The sequence below is a fragment of the Eucyclogobius newberryi genome, unplaced genomic scaffold (genome assembly GCF_026437365.1).
Source record: "Eucyclogobius newberryi isolate DKJ021-1_F unplaced genomic scaffold, fEucNew1.0.hap1 SCAF_5, whole genome shotgun sequence".
Lineage (NCBI taxonomy): Eukaryota > Metazoa > Chordata > Actinopteri > Gobiiformes > Gobiidae > Eucyclogobius > Eucyclogobius newberryi.
The window spans coordinates 34,056,078-34,070,186 of NW_027316167.1; the positions used below are offsets into that span (position 1 = coordinate 34,056,078).

General features: G+C 40.8%; 2 protein-coding genes across 3 annotated transcripts in view; both read left to right on the top strand.

Annotated features, from left to right (window-relative positions):
- Positions 1-14,109, top strand: part of LOC140381215 (multiple epidermal growth factor-like domains protein 11) — a 156,792-nt gene that overhangs the window by 48,005 nt on the left and 94,678 nt on the right. For both annotated transcript variants that reach the window (XM_072465242.1, XM_072465243.1), the window contains exons 2-4: positions 1,423-1,553; positions 4,976-5,077; positions 7,870-7,970. In XM_072465242.1, the coding sequence (XP_072321343.1) occupies positions 1,441-1,553; positions 4,976-5,077; positions 7,870-7,970 (316 nt within the window). In that variant the 5' untranslated portion in view covers positions 1,423-1,440. The remainder of the gene's footprint in view (positions 1-1,422; positions 1,554-4,975; positions 5,078-7,869; positions 7,971-14,109) is intronic.
- The window catches only part of dapk2a (death-associated protein kinase 2a), a 216,914-nt gene that overhangs the window by 46,734 nt on the left and 156,071 nt on the right, over positions 1-14,109 (top strand). The gene's annotated exons all lie outside the window — the stretch shown is intronic.

Here is a 14,109-nt window from a genome sequence, read left to right on the forward strand (position 1 = left end):
CTCCTACGGTCCCTAAACTACCTTTTGAGATCCTCCGTTCCTGCCATTATAAAACTCTGTCACCAAAATTCTGTCCGTGTCAAAAGTGACAATCTTGTGTGTCATTTTCAGGAGCCACGGCCGAACAAATATGTAATTATCACTGTCAACATTTCAACAAACTTTCAGGGGCTTTTGTGCTTCCGTCAAAAGTAGATACAGAAAAGAAGGCTATAATATCAGCGGATTGAATGCTAGCGTATATTTGTACATCGGGAGCAGACGATTTGAGCGGAATAATATCCAGTTTGGAGCAGGTGCATGTTTTCGTCTGTTTTTGTGAGTTTTTGTGCAAAGCGGACGGTGATCTGTGTGGAGGGAGATTGCATACAGGAGCCAAATGCAGGAGTTGCTATTATACTTGCATCAAGTGCTTTGTGTACGCGGCATTTCACAGTCTCTGCACAGCACTGGGGCAATATGGCCCAAACGTGGATAAGTGAACTGTGAGAGCTGCTGCTTCCTGCTTTATTATTTACCTGTTGCAGCCTGGATTTAAGCAGAACTCACAGAATGTATAGAAATCTGTTATTAAAAGTAGGGTAGCAACAATGGATCGACTATTTGTGACTAGTCGACTATACAAATAAGTATCTGAATTATATAGACTCTAAAATGTATGCTAAAATACGTTTTTATAACAAAAACTGGCACTATTAAATTTAAATGTAAAAAAAAAAAGATTAAACAATTCAGATTTTCATTCAAATACATTCTTGAAGCCTTCTGTCACCATGCTTCAACATTTATTCGGTTGATATTGTATTCAGAAAGCTTTTCTGGCCACCTGCTCGTCTACATGAAGGAGTTATTGCTTTGCCTGGAAGGTTCCACTGTTAGATTAAACCTATCTCCATGGAAGCGAGCCGCTTCCATGGAGATAGCCGCTTTGGCCAATAGGCCAAGTTACAGGTCAGATCTGTGGAGAGGCGAGCCGGAATGATGCATGTTTGTCATGGTGGAGAAGGTTGCAAAGGTTTCATCTAGATACTGTTTTCGAAATCAAGAAAGTCCTTTTCAATCTGCTGGAAATGGTTTTAGCAGCAGCATTTATATTCTCCTGAGCTCTGATTGGTCCTGCCCAAAGGGAGGAGTTATGACAAAAAAAAAACAGACCTCCCCTCAGTCTACAATAGCCTCATAAAACCTTGGCAGAACCAACCAGTTAAATGCTATTGAGGCAATTCACAATGCAATATACTTTATGAAACATGCTTTTTAAAATGTTGGCATTTACGTTTCTATTCAGAGTTGCTGAAGTGAGATGGCTCATTACATTTCAATAACCAATTACTCTCTTTCCAACGTCACATTCAACCAATGCAACTCGATTTTGGCATCTACCGTTTCATAAAGCTCTTCTCTCTGTGTCTCCCCCTACAGGACAGCAGAGGCAGGACGATGGGGCTTGGAGCGTGTCCCCTGCACCTGCTCCTGTGTCTTCTCCTCGGGTTCGTCTCCTCATCTGGAGCCCTGAACCCCGACGACCCCAACGTGTGCAGCCACTGGGAGAGGTCGGGACTCTGCTCAACCTGACACAAGTTGCACTATAGACTTTACATTGTTGCTCAATATCTAACTGAAACAATAAAAAAACAAAGATGGACGAATCCGGAACTTCCACTACTTTAAACAAATAATGATGCGTTTGGACTAAACTGGAAACAACACGACTAAACTTTGGCAAAACCACATCTGAGATCTGAAATAAAAGAAAAGTATACCAGGGCAAAACTTAGACTTAAACTAGACCAGAACTAAACCAGGTCTAAATCAAGACCAGGCCACATTGACTAAAATCGTACTGGGGCCATTCAATGTGGAGTTTGCATGTTCTCCCTGTGTTTGCTCCGATTTCCCCCACCACTAAAAACATGTACAATAGGCTCTTCTCCTAAAAAATAGATCTCAATGGGATTTTCCTGGTCAGTAACAATAAATACATACAATATTTTAACTCAAGTAGAAGCACAAAGTAATTGTCTAAAACAGTATGATTTGAAGTAGGAAACTGGAAGGACAAAATGCTAAATAATGCACAAAGAATAAACACACCAAATTGAAAAACTAAATAATATCTGACGAAGCAAAGCAAGAAACACAATGTAGACTAAAATATCTCCTCTAAACCAGAACTAAGGCTAAACCAGGACTAAAACTAAGACTTGTAAATTTAAACCAAGAATAAATCAGGATTAAAATGCAACTAAACCAGGAATAAACCAGGACTCGACCACGCTAACAATATGCAAACAGAAATAGCTCCTCTGTGCACACTGCTGCTGCTGCTGCTGCTGCTGGTGCTGCTGCTGCTGCTGCTGCTGCTGCTGGAGCTGGTGCTGCTGCTGCTGCTGCTGCTGCTGCTGGTGCTGCTGCTGCTGCTGCTGCTGCTGCTGCTGGAGCTGGTGCTGCTGCTGCTGCTGCTGGTGCTGGTGCTGCTGCTGCTGCTGCTGCTGCTGCTGCTGCTGCTGGTGCTGCTGCTGCTGCTGCTGCTGCTGGTGCTGCTGCTGCTGCTGCTGCTGGAGCTGCTGCTGCTGCTGCTGCTGCTGCTGCTGCTGGTGCTGCTGCTGCTGCTGCTGCTGCTGCTGCTGCTGGAGCTGGTGCTGCTGCTGCTGCTGCTGGTGCTGGTGCTGCTGCTGCTGCTGCTGCTGCTGCTGCTGCTGCTGGAGCTGGTGCTGCTGCTGCTGCTGCTGGTGCTGGTGCTGCTGCTGCTGCTGCTGCTGCTGCTGCTGGTGCTGCTGCTGCTGCTGCTGCTGCTGCTGCTGCTGCTGCTGCTGGTGCTGCTGCTGCTGCTGCTGCTGCTGCTGCTGGTGCTGCTGCTGCTGCTGCTGCTGCTGGAGCTGGTGCTGCTGCTGCTGCTGCTGGTGCTGGTGCTGCTGCTGCTGCTGCTGCTGCTGCTGGTGCTGCTGCTGCTGCTGCTGGTGCTGCTGCTGCTGCTGCTGCTGCTGGTGCTGGTGCTGCTGCTGCTGCTGCTGCTGCTGCTGGTGCTGGTGCTGCTGCTGCTGCTGCTGCTGCTGCTGCTGCTGCTGGTGCTGCTGGTGCTGCTGCTGCTGCTGCTGCTGCTGCTTCTGCTGCTGCTGCTGCTGGTGCTGCTGGTGCTGCTGCTGCTGCTGGTGGTGGTGGTGGCGGCAGCGGCGGCACTGGCTAATGCCCTGAACCACAAATTGGTGCCGGGCACAGGACCAAATGCTCCTGGTTTCCTCTCCGGGACACTAAGACTGTAAATCCAGGAGGGTCAAAAGTGAAGGCTGTAGAGGTTTGGTCCAAAGGAAATACTGTCATTTAAGAAGTGGAACGAGATCAATAAAGTCCCAAACAAACTTGCGTACACACTAAAGCTGCCAATGTTTTAAAGTTTACGCACCGTTCATTCAGGAAGACAGCAGGACTGTCTCTGATGAAAATGGACAAACGTATTAGACTTAAATTGTTCGTGTGTCGTCTCTCTGTGTCTCGTTCTGTGCTCCTGTTGTGTTGTTGTTGTTTTGTATATTTAAAATTAAATTCAATGTTTAGTCATTTCGTCCAGCTCTTGGAATAAGTCATTATTTATTTTATTGGAAAGCAGAAAATACAACCACAAATCTGTGTAATCTTTGGGTCAATCCCAAAGCTCAAATACAGTAACTGAAGAGGACTGAAAGAGGCCGAAAACTAGGACCACCGGTATTTTGGTCATCAATTATTCTAGCGATTATTCTTTTGATTAATTGATTAGTTGTTTAGAACACGACAGACCAGTTAATATGAGATTTTTACCCGATTTTACCCAGATAAAGCCAATTTAGTGCCATCAAGTCCAAATGACCTATGGTGTGCAGCAGAATCCACATAAAGGCCAATAATGTAACAAGTTTTTCCAAGTTTTTTTTTGTAAGAGTTCCATTCACGATTTGACAAAAAAGAATTGTTGCTATAAAACCGATCCTAAAACACACAGTCTGTGGGGGTCGTGTCAATGGCACAACAGTGTTTTGTTTTTCTCATTTATTGCAGCTGCTCTTCTCCATCTCGTATTCAGGGGAGAAGGAGATTGTCCTCCTCTTGTTGTTGTGTCCCAAGGAACTGTTTGAAATGCAAAAAAAATGAATATTGCACTTTTTCAGTTCTGGAAGGAAACCAAACCTCCAGCACAAAAACCTGGCCACATTGTAAAATAAGAAGTCAAACAGTTTTTAATTAAAATATGAAACATCACGTTGGATTATGTATAGATGTTATTCAGGGGGTTTAGCAGTGAATCAGTGTCAGTGGTGTGTCATGCATTTTCTTCTGTAGGATCTAAAATGTGAAAGAACTGCTACAGTCTGATGACAAATACAAAACTCTACAACTGCCTATTATTTAGCTGACATCTAAAACAAGAAGTAAAAAGTTGTGGAAAACCAGATTTCATACAGAACTCTGCAGCTACACACACTGAGTCAGAGTTTTGGTATCACACATTAGTTTTCTCTCCTTAAATAAGATGTTTCTGAGTTTGTGTGTTGAGGAAATTCATTGAGTTGAAGTGTCCTTTATCTACAGTGGTGTGAAAAAGTCTTTGCCCCTTTTTGTCACACTTAAAATGTTTCAGATCATCAAACAAATTTAAATACACAAATGAAAGTTTTTTCTGATTAAGGGAAAACAATATCCAAACCTACACCTCTCTAAGAAAGCATTAAAAACAATGAACGAAATAGTAAAAAATATCAAATAAAGACATGCGAAAATTAGTGTAAAATAGACTTAATTGCGAACAACAGTGCAAGCAGATTGTTGACATGTGTTGTTAAAAAGAGACAGAGAAACACATTTTGCTCATATTCTGCTATTTTTGTGTTGGACTCCTGATCTTTTTGGGTGGAGTGTTGTGCACATTCTCCCTGTGTTATTGTGGCGGAGATGTGTCTGTCTTCCTTTTACACACTTCATTCTTTACACTGTTTTCCAGTTATGCAGTGACGGTGCAGGAGTCCTACGCCCACCCGTTTGACCAGGTCTACTACACTCGCTGCACAGACATCCTCAACTGGTTCAAATGCACGCGGCACAGGTAAGACGTGACTACCACTGAAATACTCACATTTAAGAGAGCTAAAATAACCACCAATCACTCCAGTCGTCGTGCTTTAGGACACAGAGGCAGGATTTGTACAAGGACGGTGGTCGACTAAATATATTCACGCCATGTGCATCAATTTATTAAAGGCGCAATGGACGATTTTTCGGCGATTTGAGAACGCAGTCAGAAGTCCACATGCGCACTCCCCCGTGTGGACTGATACAACACACACGTGCGTTTGTTTATTAGTGCAACGGATCGCATCGCATCTCTCGTCTCCCGTAGATTTCTGTCCACTTCTGCGTCAGCTCAAACTGTCTTTCTCCGTCTTCATTTTGCCCCATACTCTGAGGGAACTATATTATGATAGATCCATGCGCTTAGGCACGCGGAAACGTGGGGACGAACCGCACGCGGCTGCAGGTGAGCGGTAGGTGCGTTTTATGATTGATACGTGGCAGGACTAATGATTTATCCACGCCACGAGGAAATATGATTAAAAAAATTGCTGAAAAAAATCGTCCATTCCACCTTTAACTAAAAGCGGCGTTGTGTGGCTAAAACAAGTGAATCGACTACTCGCCACTGATCCATTATACCGATTTAGTGATTGAATAGTTATTAAATATATATACAAAGACATCAAACCATGTTGTGCGCTGAGAGAAGAGGTTTTATGGATCTGGCAGAGCAGTAATTACACCAAAATGACATAAGAAACATGCAAATTTTGCGTTTTGATGAAAAATGAAATAAATTCCAACAGGATGTGCTTGAACAGAATATTTTTTTAGTTTCATCTCGTTCAAATCTAGTGCAAATCTCATACACATCCTGCCTTTTACGATATAAATAACTATTTAACTGGGCAAAAGAACACTCACTGGATAGATCAAGTTAAATAATTGCTAGTTTCAGCCTTAAAATGATTAGAAACTCCCACAAAAGCATCTACAAACACAGACTCTTTCTGCTGTCCACATAATTCCCTATGATAATAATATCATTCATTAGTCATATTAATAAAACATTTGGTCCACTAAGACACCGACTTGTGGCTGATGGACAATTGCCCTTACGGCTGCTCTTACGGCTGCCAGTTACTTTAATATTCTGGCTTGATTAAGTTGCTCTTTTAATTCATTTGAAAATTGCCCTAATTTCAACACGCCTTTAAGCATTTTTATTTTTTTCTAACAATAATATACCATTTTAGGCTTAATAAATAACGTTGTCTGCTCACTGTCCCTGGTCTGGCGCCTTTGAGGTGATATTTCTGTTGAGTACATTGGCACGGCGCACTAACGATCACATTAAACTTTATGGGAGTCGTGTTAGCTCCTGCCGCTAAAACCATCCGTCTTCAGCTAAATGTCACCGAACCACTCTGTCCTTGAGTCTGTCCACAACCACCTCCAAAGGATTCAACATTATTATTCATTATTGTGGGCAAAAGACAATAATAGAGGTTTATATTTAAACTCTTGACCAGATAGTGTCAAAAATCTGATGCAGACAAATCATTGAGAGGAAAGATCACAAGTTCAACTAGAATGATACAAACTTGTTGTGGGACTGATATAACCAAAGAGCTTTTTAAATGTATTTCCTTTTCTGTTATTATGTTATTGTGTCAATTAATAGGGATTCACCAATGTCAATACTGGTATTGCTTTCGATCCAGAAAGAATTGTGAGATCTCACTTTGTTTCCAGGATTTATCGGATCAGATGATAAAAATGCTCGAACTTTATTTATACAAAGTTGCCCTTGGATTTTACCATATCTTATTTATGCTTTTCAGGAACTAAATGCTATTTCAAACAGTAAATCAGGATTGAAACTGAAAAAGTTGGATCAGTGCATCTCTATCTATTAATATTTTGTTGTATCATTAGGCCATGCACTTATGTATGAGGAGAGGTGGGAGATACAGCCAAACTTTGACAATATCACCATATGCTTTTTATCCCTTTTAAAATGTCGTGAAAAACCTTTGGTGTGAATCATTCTTATTCCAAAGAATTAAGATTCAAAAGTGCTTATTAAGAGTTATTTTTTCATGTTTGCGCTGAAATGGAGCAAAGGATCATGGTCTTTGTAGTTGTTATTTAAGCTGCTGCAAAACAAAACAATGCATTGACTTTTGTCGATACGATATCACAATATTTTGGTTATTGTTACATCCAGATGACGGGAGTTCAAAACTATGAAAAATTACCTCTTTTCTACTAGAGACCGAAATCTTCCAAACAAGAGTATAAAGTGATAATTGTGCACTTTTGTGGTTCATTTTATGGTCCATTCATGTTTGGTTGAACCTCAATCAAGACAATTACAAACACATTTTAGCTCGTTCCTACTTTGTTATAATACAATCTGAATAACGTTATAGAGTCGACATAAAACGCTTCCTGTCATTGAAGTGTTAGGACTGAAAGAGAATGATTAATGAAATTGAGTATCCAGATAACAATATTCATGTCAATCCAAGAAAACCGTTTTGAAATGTGTCTTTAAACGTATTAGTTGAGGTTTAATCATCAGAAATATCACCTTATATCCTGGTTTTGAAAGTTTTTCATTTTTTATTTTTAATCAGCTCTTTTTGTAGAATTACTATACTATACTTTACTATAAACATTACATTCTATATTCAAATTTTGCACATTTTCAAAACAACATTCATGATATTACCATAATTTCAATACATACCTCTAATGGAAAGTGAGTGACAGAACACTCCTTTTTCTGACCAGTGTGCTTCTTTGTTGTGTTTCCAGGATCAGTTACAAGACGGCGTACAGGAGAGGAGTAAGGACCATGTACCGCAGACGCTCGCAGTGCTGCCCCGGGTTCTTCGAGAGCGGCGACCTCTGTGTCCGTGAGTGTCTCCACTGGCGCAATTATCAACTAGCAAAGACTGCAGTTATTTAGAGCCGGAACCCCCAAAGTAACCCCAACAGCAAAATTAAATTATGTACTTTTCGGGCTATAACAGTGCTCCTCAATAAAGCTGCGCACACGAAATTTGCACAAAATAAATAAATTGTACATATACGGGCCGCACCTGTCAATAAGCTGCAGGTGCCTACATTATTTACACATAAAAATAGTACCCGGTAGTGATACGCCGGTTGTCTTTTGAACCAGGGGTCCGCGGGTGCATCGGCGCCGCCTAGATTCACTTCCTCGTACACTAATTTCTCTGTGAATATGTCTCTGTCTCAATTTGGGGTCTGCATGCTCCAAAGGCTACATTTAAAGAACAATTACGTCACTGTGACAAGGTTGTCCCATTTCACGCAAGCCACGAATGCGGTTTCCATGGAGATTGACCGTAAACGAAAGCTACCTTTGAGCACACTTAGCGGCCTTATATCCCATAATGCACTGCGTGGCGCTAGTCAGATGTTTTTAAAACAGAAGGAGCAAAACAGCGCCTCCCGACAACGGAGGAAAGTGTTTATTTTTTTTACCATTTTATTTTTGATCCTTATGACTTATTTAGTTCCAGACTCAGGGTCCATAGAAACAAACAACACAACACATGAGAGAGAAAACTGCAACAACAATACAGACAAAGGTATAATTTGTCTGTATCGTCTGTTTTAGTCCTGTTTATGTCCTGTTTTAGTCCTGTTTTATTCCTGGTTTAGTCCTAGTTTAGTCCTGGTTTAGTCCTGGTCTAGTCCCAGTGAACAGACCATTTAAAGTGGATAATTGATTTGATGTTGGGAGCAGATTAAAGACCAGATGGATGTCTTGACATCGTCTTCTATCAGACCAGACATGAGTCATTTTCAGTTACAGAAGCAGACCATGAGCTCTGCTGAACGGAAAACTTGGATTAGAACAGTTTTATACTGTGCTGTGTGCCGTACGTAAGTGTGCCGTGCTCTACCAATCATCTTTATGAAACACAGGTACAGATGTGTACCTGTGTTTCACACAGGTCTGCTCTGATAGAAGACGATGTCAAGACATCCATCTGGTCTTTAATCTGCTCCCAACATCAAATCAATTATTAGTGTTCTTGCAAGGCTCAGAGAAGGAGCAGAGAAGACAAGTTCGTAAACAAGATCAATGAAACAAGCGTGTATTAAACTAAAAACAACTCCAGGTCTGTTTTTGATGAGGGACCAATGCTATAAGTCGGCTAAAAGCAACAAAAAAACAGCAAATTATGCATAATATGTGTCCTTTAAAGTGACTCCAAACTGCGTCCATCTGAGACTGAGACAATGTCAAGATGTCCGTGGCTGCTCTTTATCGCTGCTCACTCACGGCGCCTCAATTATCCACTCTAGATGGCAGTGTGTTCGGTACGCTGGGCTCTTTCTGTCTCCAAATGGAGGAGAAAGGACCTGCCTCGGGGTCGGCGGTGCAACCACGTGGGGCTTTTGTACACGTTCACTCCCCTGCTGCTTGTAAACAACTTTATTAGATTGACGCTGACTCCATTGTGCCGCGCGGGCCGAGTGCTTTGAATGCCCGGAGCTAACGCCCTCGGACAGGCTTTTTGTCCCGAGTGGCACAGAGGACGCACGGGGAAGGGGAGGGGCCATAATCGGATTTGGTGCAGAAGAGGGCTTTTCCTGTTTACATTTCTCCATCTCATCAGGTCCGTTACATCAGCGTGTAATGAAATAAAACAAAGATGTAGTAGATTAAAGACAGATATTTTTAAATTATGTGGAAATTCATTTTGACTTTGCAAACGAAGGACAAAACGTGTGAAATTGTATAAGCACAAAACAAATTAGAAAAAACAAGTTCCCAGTATTTTAAAGATGCACTGCTTGTCATTGCTTGGTCTATAATGTTTATATACAATTAAATTGAAATTAATATACAAATGGTTTTTAATATTACTTTCTATATCTTCACAAAAGAGACAGGCATGTAAAAATGTATTTTCCATATTTATTGTCCATTGTTTTTGTATTTATTGTTCAGTGTTTATGTTTGTGTTGCACCGAACTGCTAGGACAAGATCCTAGATCTGTGAATCCTGTTCATTGATAAATGGCAATAAACTTTATTCTGATTCTGATTCTGAAAATTTACATTTAAAACAAAACCTTAACAAATGTCTTCTTCCAGAGTGTAATTCTGCTCCAAACCATGACTAAACCAAGTCTTGTAATGCTCTGTCAGTATGATTTGGAGCAGCTTTTTGACTTTGGATGCATAAATTCTCTGTTAAATGGCACCGATTCTAAGCTTCTCTTCTTATTCATGAAATGAATGGTATTTATTTATATGAGATAAAATAAAAGCCAAGTCAACGTAAGAACTAAACTCGTCGCCAAACCACAACAAAACCAAGATGAGTGCAAACAGTGTAAGGCCAGGATGAACCAGGACTAAATCAGGACTAAATGAGAACCTAAATATCCTCCACATGATAAACGAGGTGGGCAGTAATGTGATTGTACAGATTAGGGATCTTTTCTGTTTCCAAAGACTATGAATTTACCTTATCAGGCGCATTACATCTGGGTGTAATTAGGAAAGATAATTTTGCCCCACGATTCTCAAACACAGACATTTGACCAACTGAAACACGGACACAAACATTTGCTTTACAACACTTGAGCTTACAGTTTGATGTTTAAGTATAAAATAGAAAAAAACTTTTAATATTTTTAAGAATTAGCTATGATAAATATATACTGTTGTTGTTTTCAAGCTAGGCAAAAAGACAAATGTTTGGCAAATATTTGCAGCGTATTGGTTATAGTCTTGATGTATTAGCAGCCTGTAGTCGTTTATAAAGCCCTAATGTGGAATCCCTTGTTTTATTGTTGCCTCGTTTTAAAAACCTTGTGGTTTTTTAGTCAAGCTTCCATGGATGTTCCATGAAAAAGCCCATGGGAAATCTGTCTAAACGATGCCAAACCAAAACAAAAACAAACACGTGGTGTTTGGTGATTAGTCTTTGGGTGTAATTATCCATCCATCCATCCATTTTCTACCGCTTGTTCCCTTTCGGGGTCGCGGGTGACTGGAGCCTATCAGTGACTTCGGGCCTTAGGCGGGGTACACCCTGGACAGTGGCCAACTTGTCCGGGAATCGAACCCATGATCTCCTTCTTGGGAGGCAAGAGCGCTATCCGCCTTTGCCATCGTGCACCCCTGGGTGCAATTATATTGATATTTATTTCAGATTTCCAGACATTTCCTGGCACATTTGATCAATTGTTTAATGTATTCCAAACTTAATATCTAATGAAAATGTACTTGAAAAAATAAAGGCATTAATTTATGTCAGTAATTTGCATCCCTAACTCTGTATTAAACCGAACCAAACCAGGACTAAACCAGGATTAAACTGTGACTAAACCAGGGCTAAACCAGGACTAAACCAGAAATTAACCATTACTAAACCATTACTAAACCAGGACTAAACCAGGACTAAACCAGGAATAAACATGGACTAAACACTGACTAAACCTGGACTAAACCTGGACTAAACCTGGACTAAACGATGACTAAACATGGACTAATCCAGGACTAAACCAGGACTGAACCAGTAATAAACATGGACCAAACACTGACTAAACCAGGACTAAACCTGGACTAAACCTGGACTAAACGATGACTAAACATGGACTAAACCAGGTCTAAACATGGACTAAACCAGGTTGAAACCAGGACTAAACCAGTTCTAAACCAGGACTAAACCAGGACTAAACCAGCACTAAACCTGGACTAAACCAGCACTAAACCAGGACTAAACCAGGACTATACCACGTCTAAACATGGACTAAACCAGGGCTAAACCAGGTCTAAACCAGGTCTAAAACAAGTCTAAACCAGGACTAAACCAGGACTAAACGATGACTAAACATGGACTAAACCAGGTCTAAACCAGGTCTAAACCAGGACTAAACCACGTCTAAACATGGACTAAACCAGGACTAAACCAGGACTAAACCAGGACTAAACCAGGACTAAACCACGTCTAAACATGGACTAAACCAGGACTAAACCAGGACTAAACCAGGACTAAACCAGGTGGAATTAAGCACTTGACCATGAACCATGAAGGCCCCAGTTTTTGCTGCAGTTGAGCATCATTTGTTTTTAGCTCAGACACTTTTAACATATTGTTATTGTGTGTATTTTGCTTTGGGGTGTAGACAAATTGTAATTGATTTCGTTTGTGTCTAATCAGCTGATGTCATTGTGATTATTGAGTGTCAACATTTAATCAATAAAGACTGAAAAGACAGAGAAAGTGTCTATTCCAGCAAATGAGTGGAGTGAACAAAAAGCTGCTAAATCAAGACATAACAAATGGAAACAGCAGAAGGGTTTTAGGTGAAATAGGAACAGAATATTTACTTTGAGTTGGAAATGAGTTTGTAATCACCTCAAGTGGACTGAGCAGGGCCATATGAGGTGGTTCTGCTCGTGATTAGGAGACTTAATAAAGACAAGAAAGCTATGCCATTATTCAAAGTTTCCAGATGAAAAATGAAACAACAGTTCATTTTTCCTGTACAAGAATTAATGATGACCCACAGCATGTCTCTTATTGCCTGATCCACCCGTCAATCACGCCCATCTGAACTCCGGGAGATGAACAGAGGGATCGATCAGTATAAAAATGCAGAGATATCATTGCAGAGTTTCTGGATCTTCTACTTGCAAATTTCAGGTTTACCTTTGTCGCAGATCAAAACTGATGGTTGAAGTATCACACAAACCTTAAAATAACCATAAAATTAACCTCAAAAGTGCAGAAATAATATTTCACTATCACTGCCATAATATGTTTTAAAAAGCGAGTTTTTGCTGTAATTGTTTGACATTTTAATTATAGATATATTTTAAATTGTAATTTTGCATGTCCAAAACAACAATTGCAATATTTTCTATCTTTAAATAGATTTCTCACCTCTACATACAAACAAAATACAAATACAAATACAACATTATAAAAGAACTGTTCTAATGTAACAGGAACCTGCTACAAACCCGTTTTTAACCTTATTCTGTTTTAAAATAAAGTCGTCTATGGATGCTATAACATTCTGGGCTGGTCATTCCAACCAAAATGTAAAAAACTGATGCAAATGCAACAGTCCAGCTTGTCTTTTATTCATAATCTGAAATGTCCTTGTAAATGATCAAACAAGACAAGCCATTTTCCAGACATCAGATAAAAACACTTCAGATTAAACTGCCCACAAAGACAAAAATCATCATCAAAATACACAATCATGTGCTTCATATTTGCAGCAGTTTCAAAGTTCAAACTGCAGGACTTTCTCTATTTCGATCCGTCCACTAAGCACCGTGTCAAACCCTCAGATCTGCCTCAGCCGCCATCTTTGTTTACCCAAACTGCACTTGTAATCCTGCCAGATTTTCACTTCAAACACGAGCAAAGTCAATGGCACATGATTTGTCTGCCGCCTCATAAACAGCCAAAGTCTCATTCTACAAACGAACGGCTCTGCAGAATGTTACTGTTATCTCTGGGCTTTTTTACCGTGTCCTTTCACTCGGCTTCAGCAGCACTCGGACCCCACAACTCACGTCGGAAATCCCTGCGACCGTACGATGAGCATTCATGCGTTCATGGTGAGCAGGTGATCGCAGCTCGTAACCTCGGACACTGCATGATGACTAAAATTCAGGTCAAAATCGGTCTAAAAATCGCAGTGAGCTCAGCTGAAGTAATCACTGCATATTATTGACTTTGCCTTGAAATCAAACTCATCAAAAAGCAATAGAAATGTACAATCTGTGGCAAATTTGTGAACGAAAGTTAAGTTAAAGGCCCAATGGACGATTTTTCGGCGATTTTGCGGACTGATACAACACACATGTGCGTTTGTTTATTAGCGCAACGGATCGCATCGCATCTCTCGTCTCCCGTAGATTTCTGTCCACTTCTGCGTCAGCTCGAACTGTCTTTCTCCGTCATTTTGTCCCGTACACTGAGGGAACTATATTATGATAGATCAATGCGCTTAGACACGCGGAAACGTGGGGACGAACCGCAC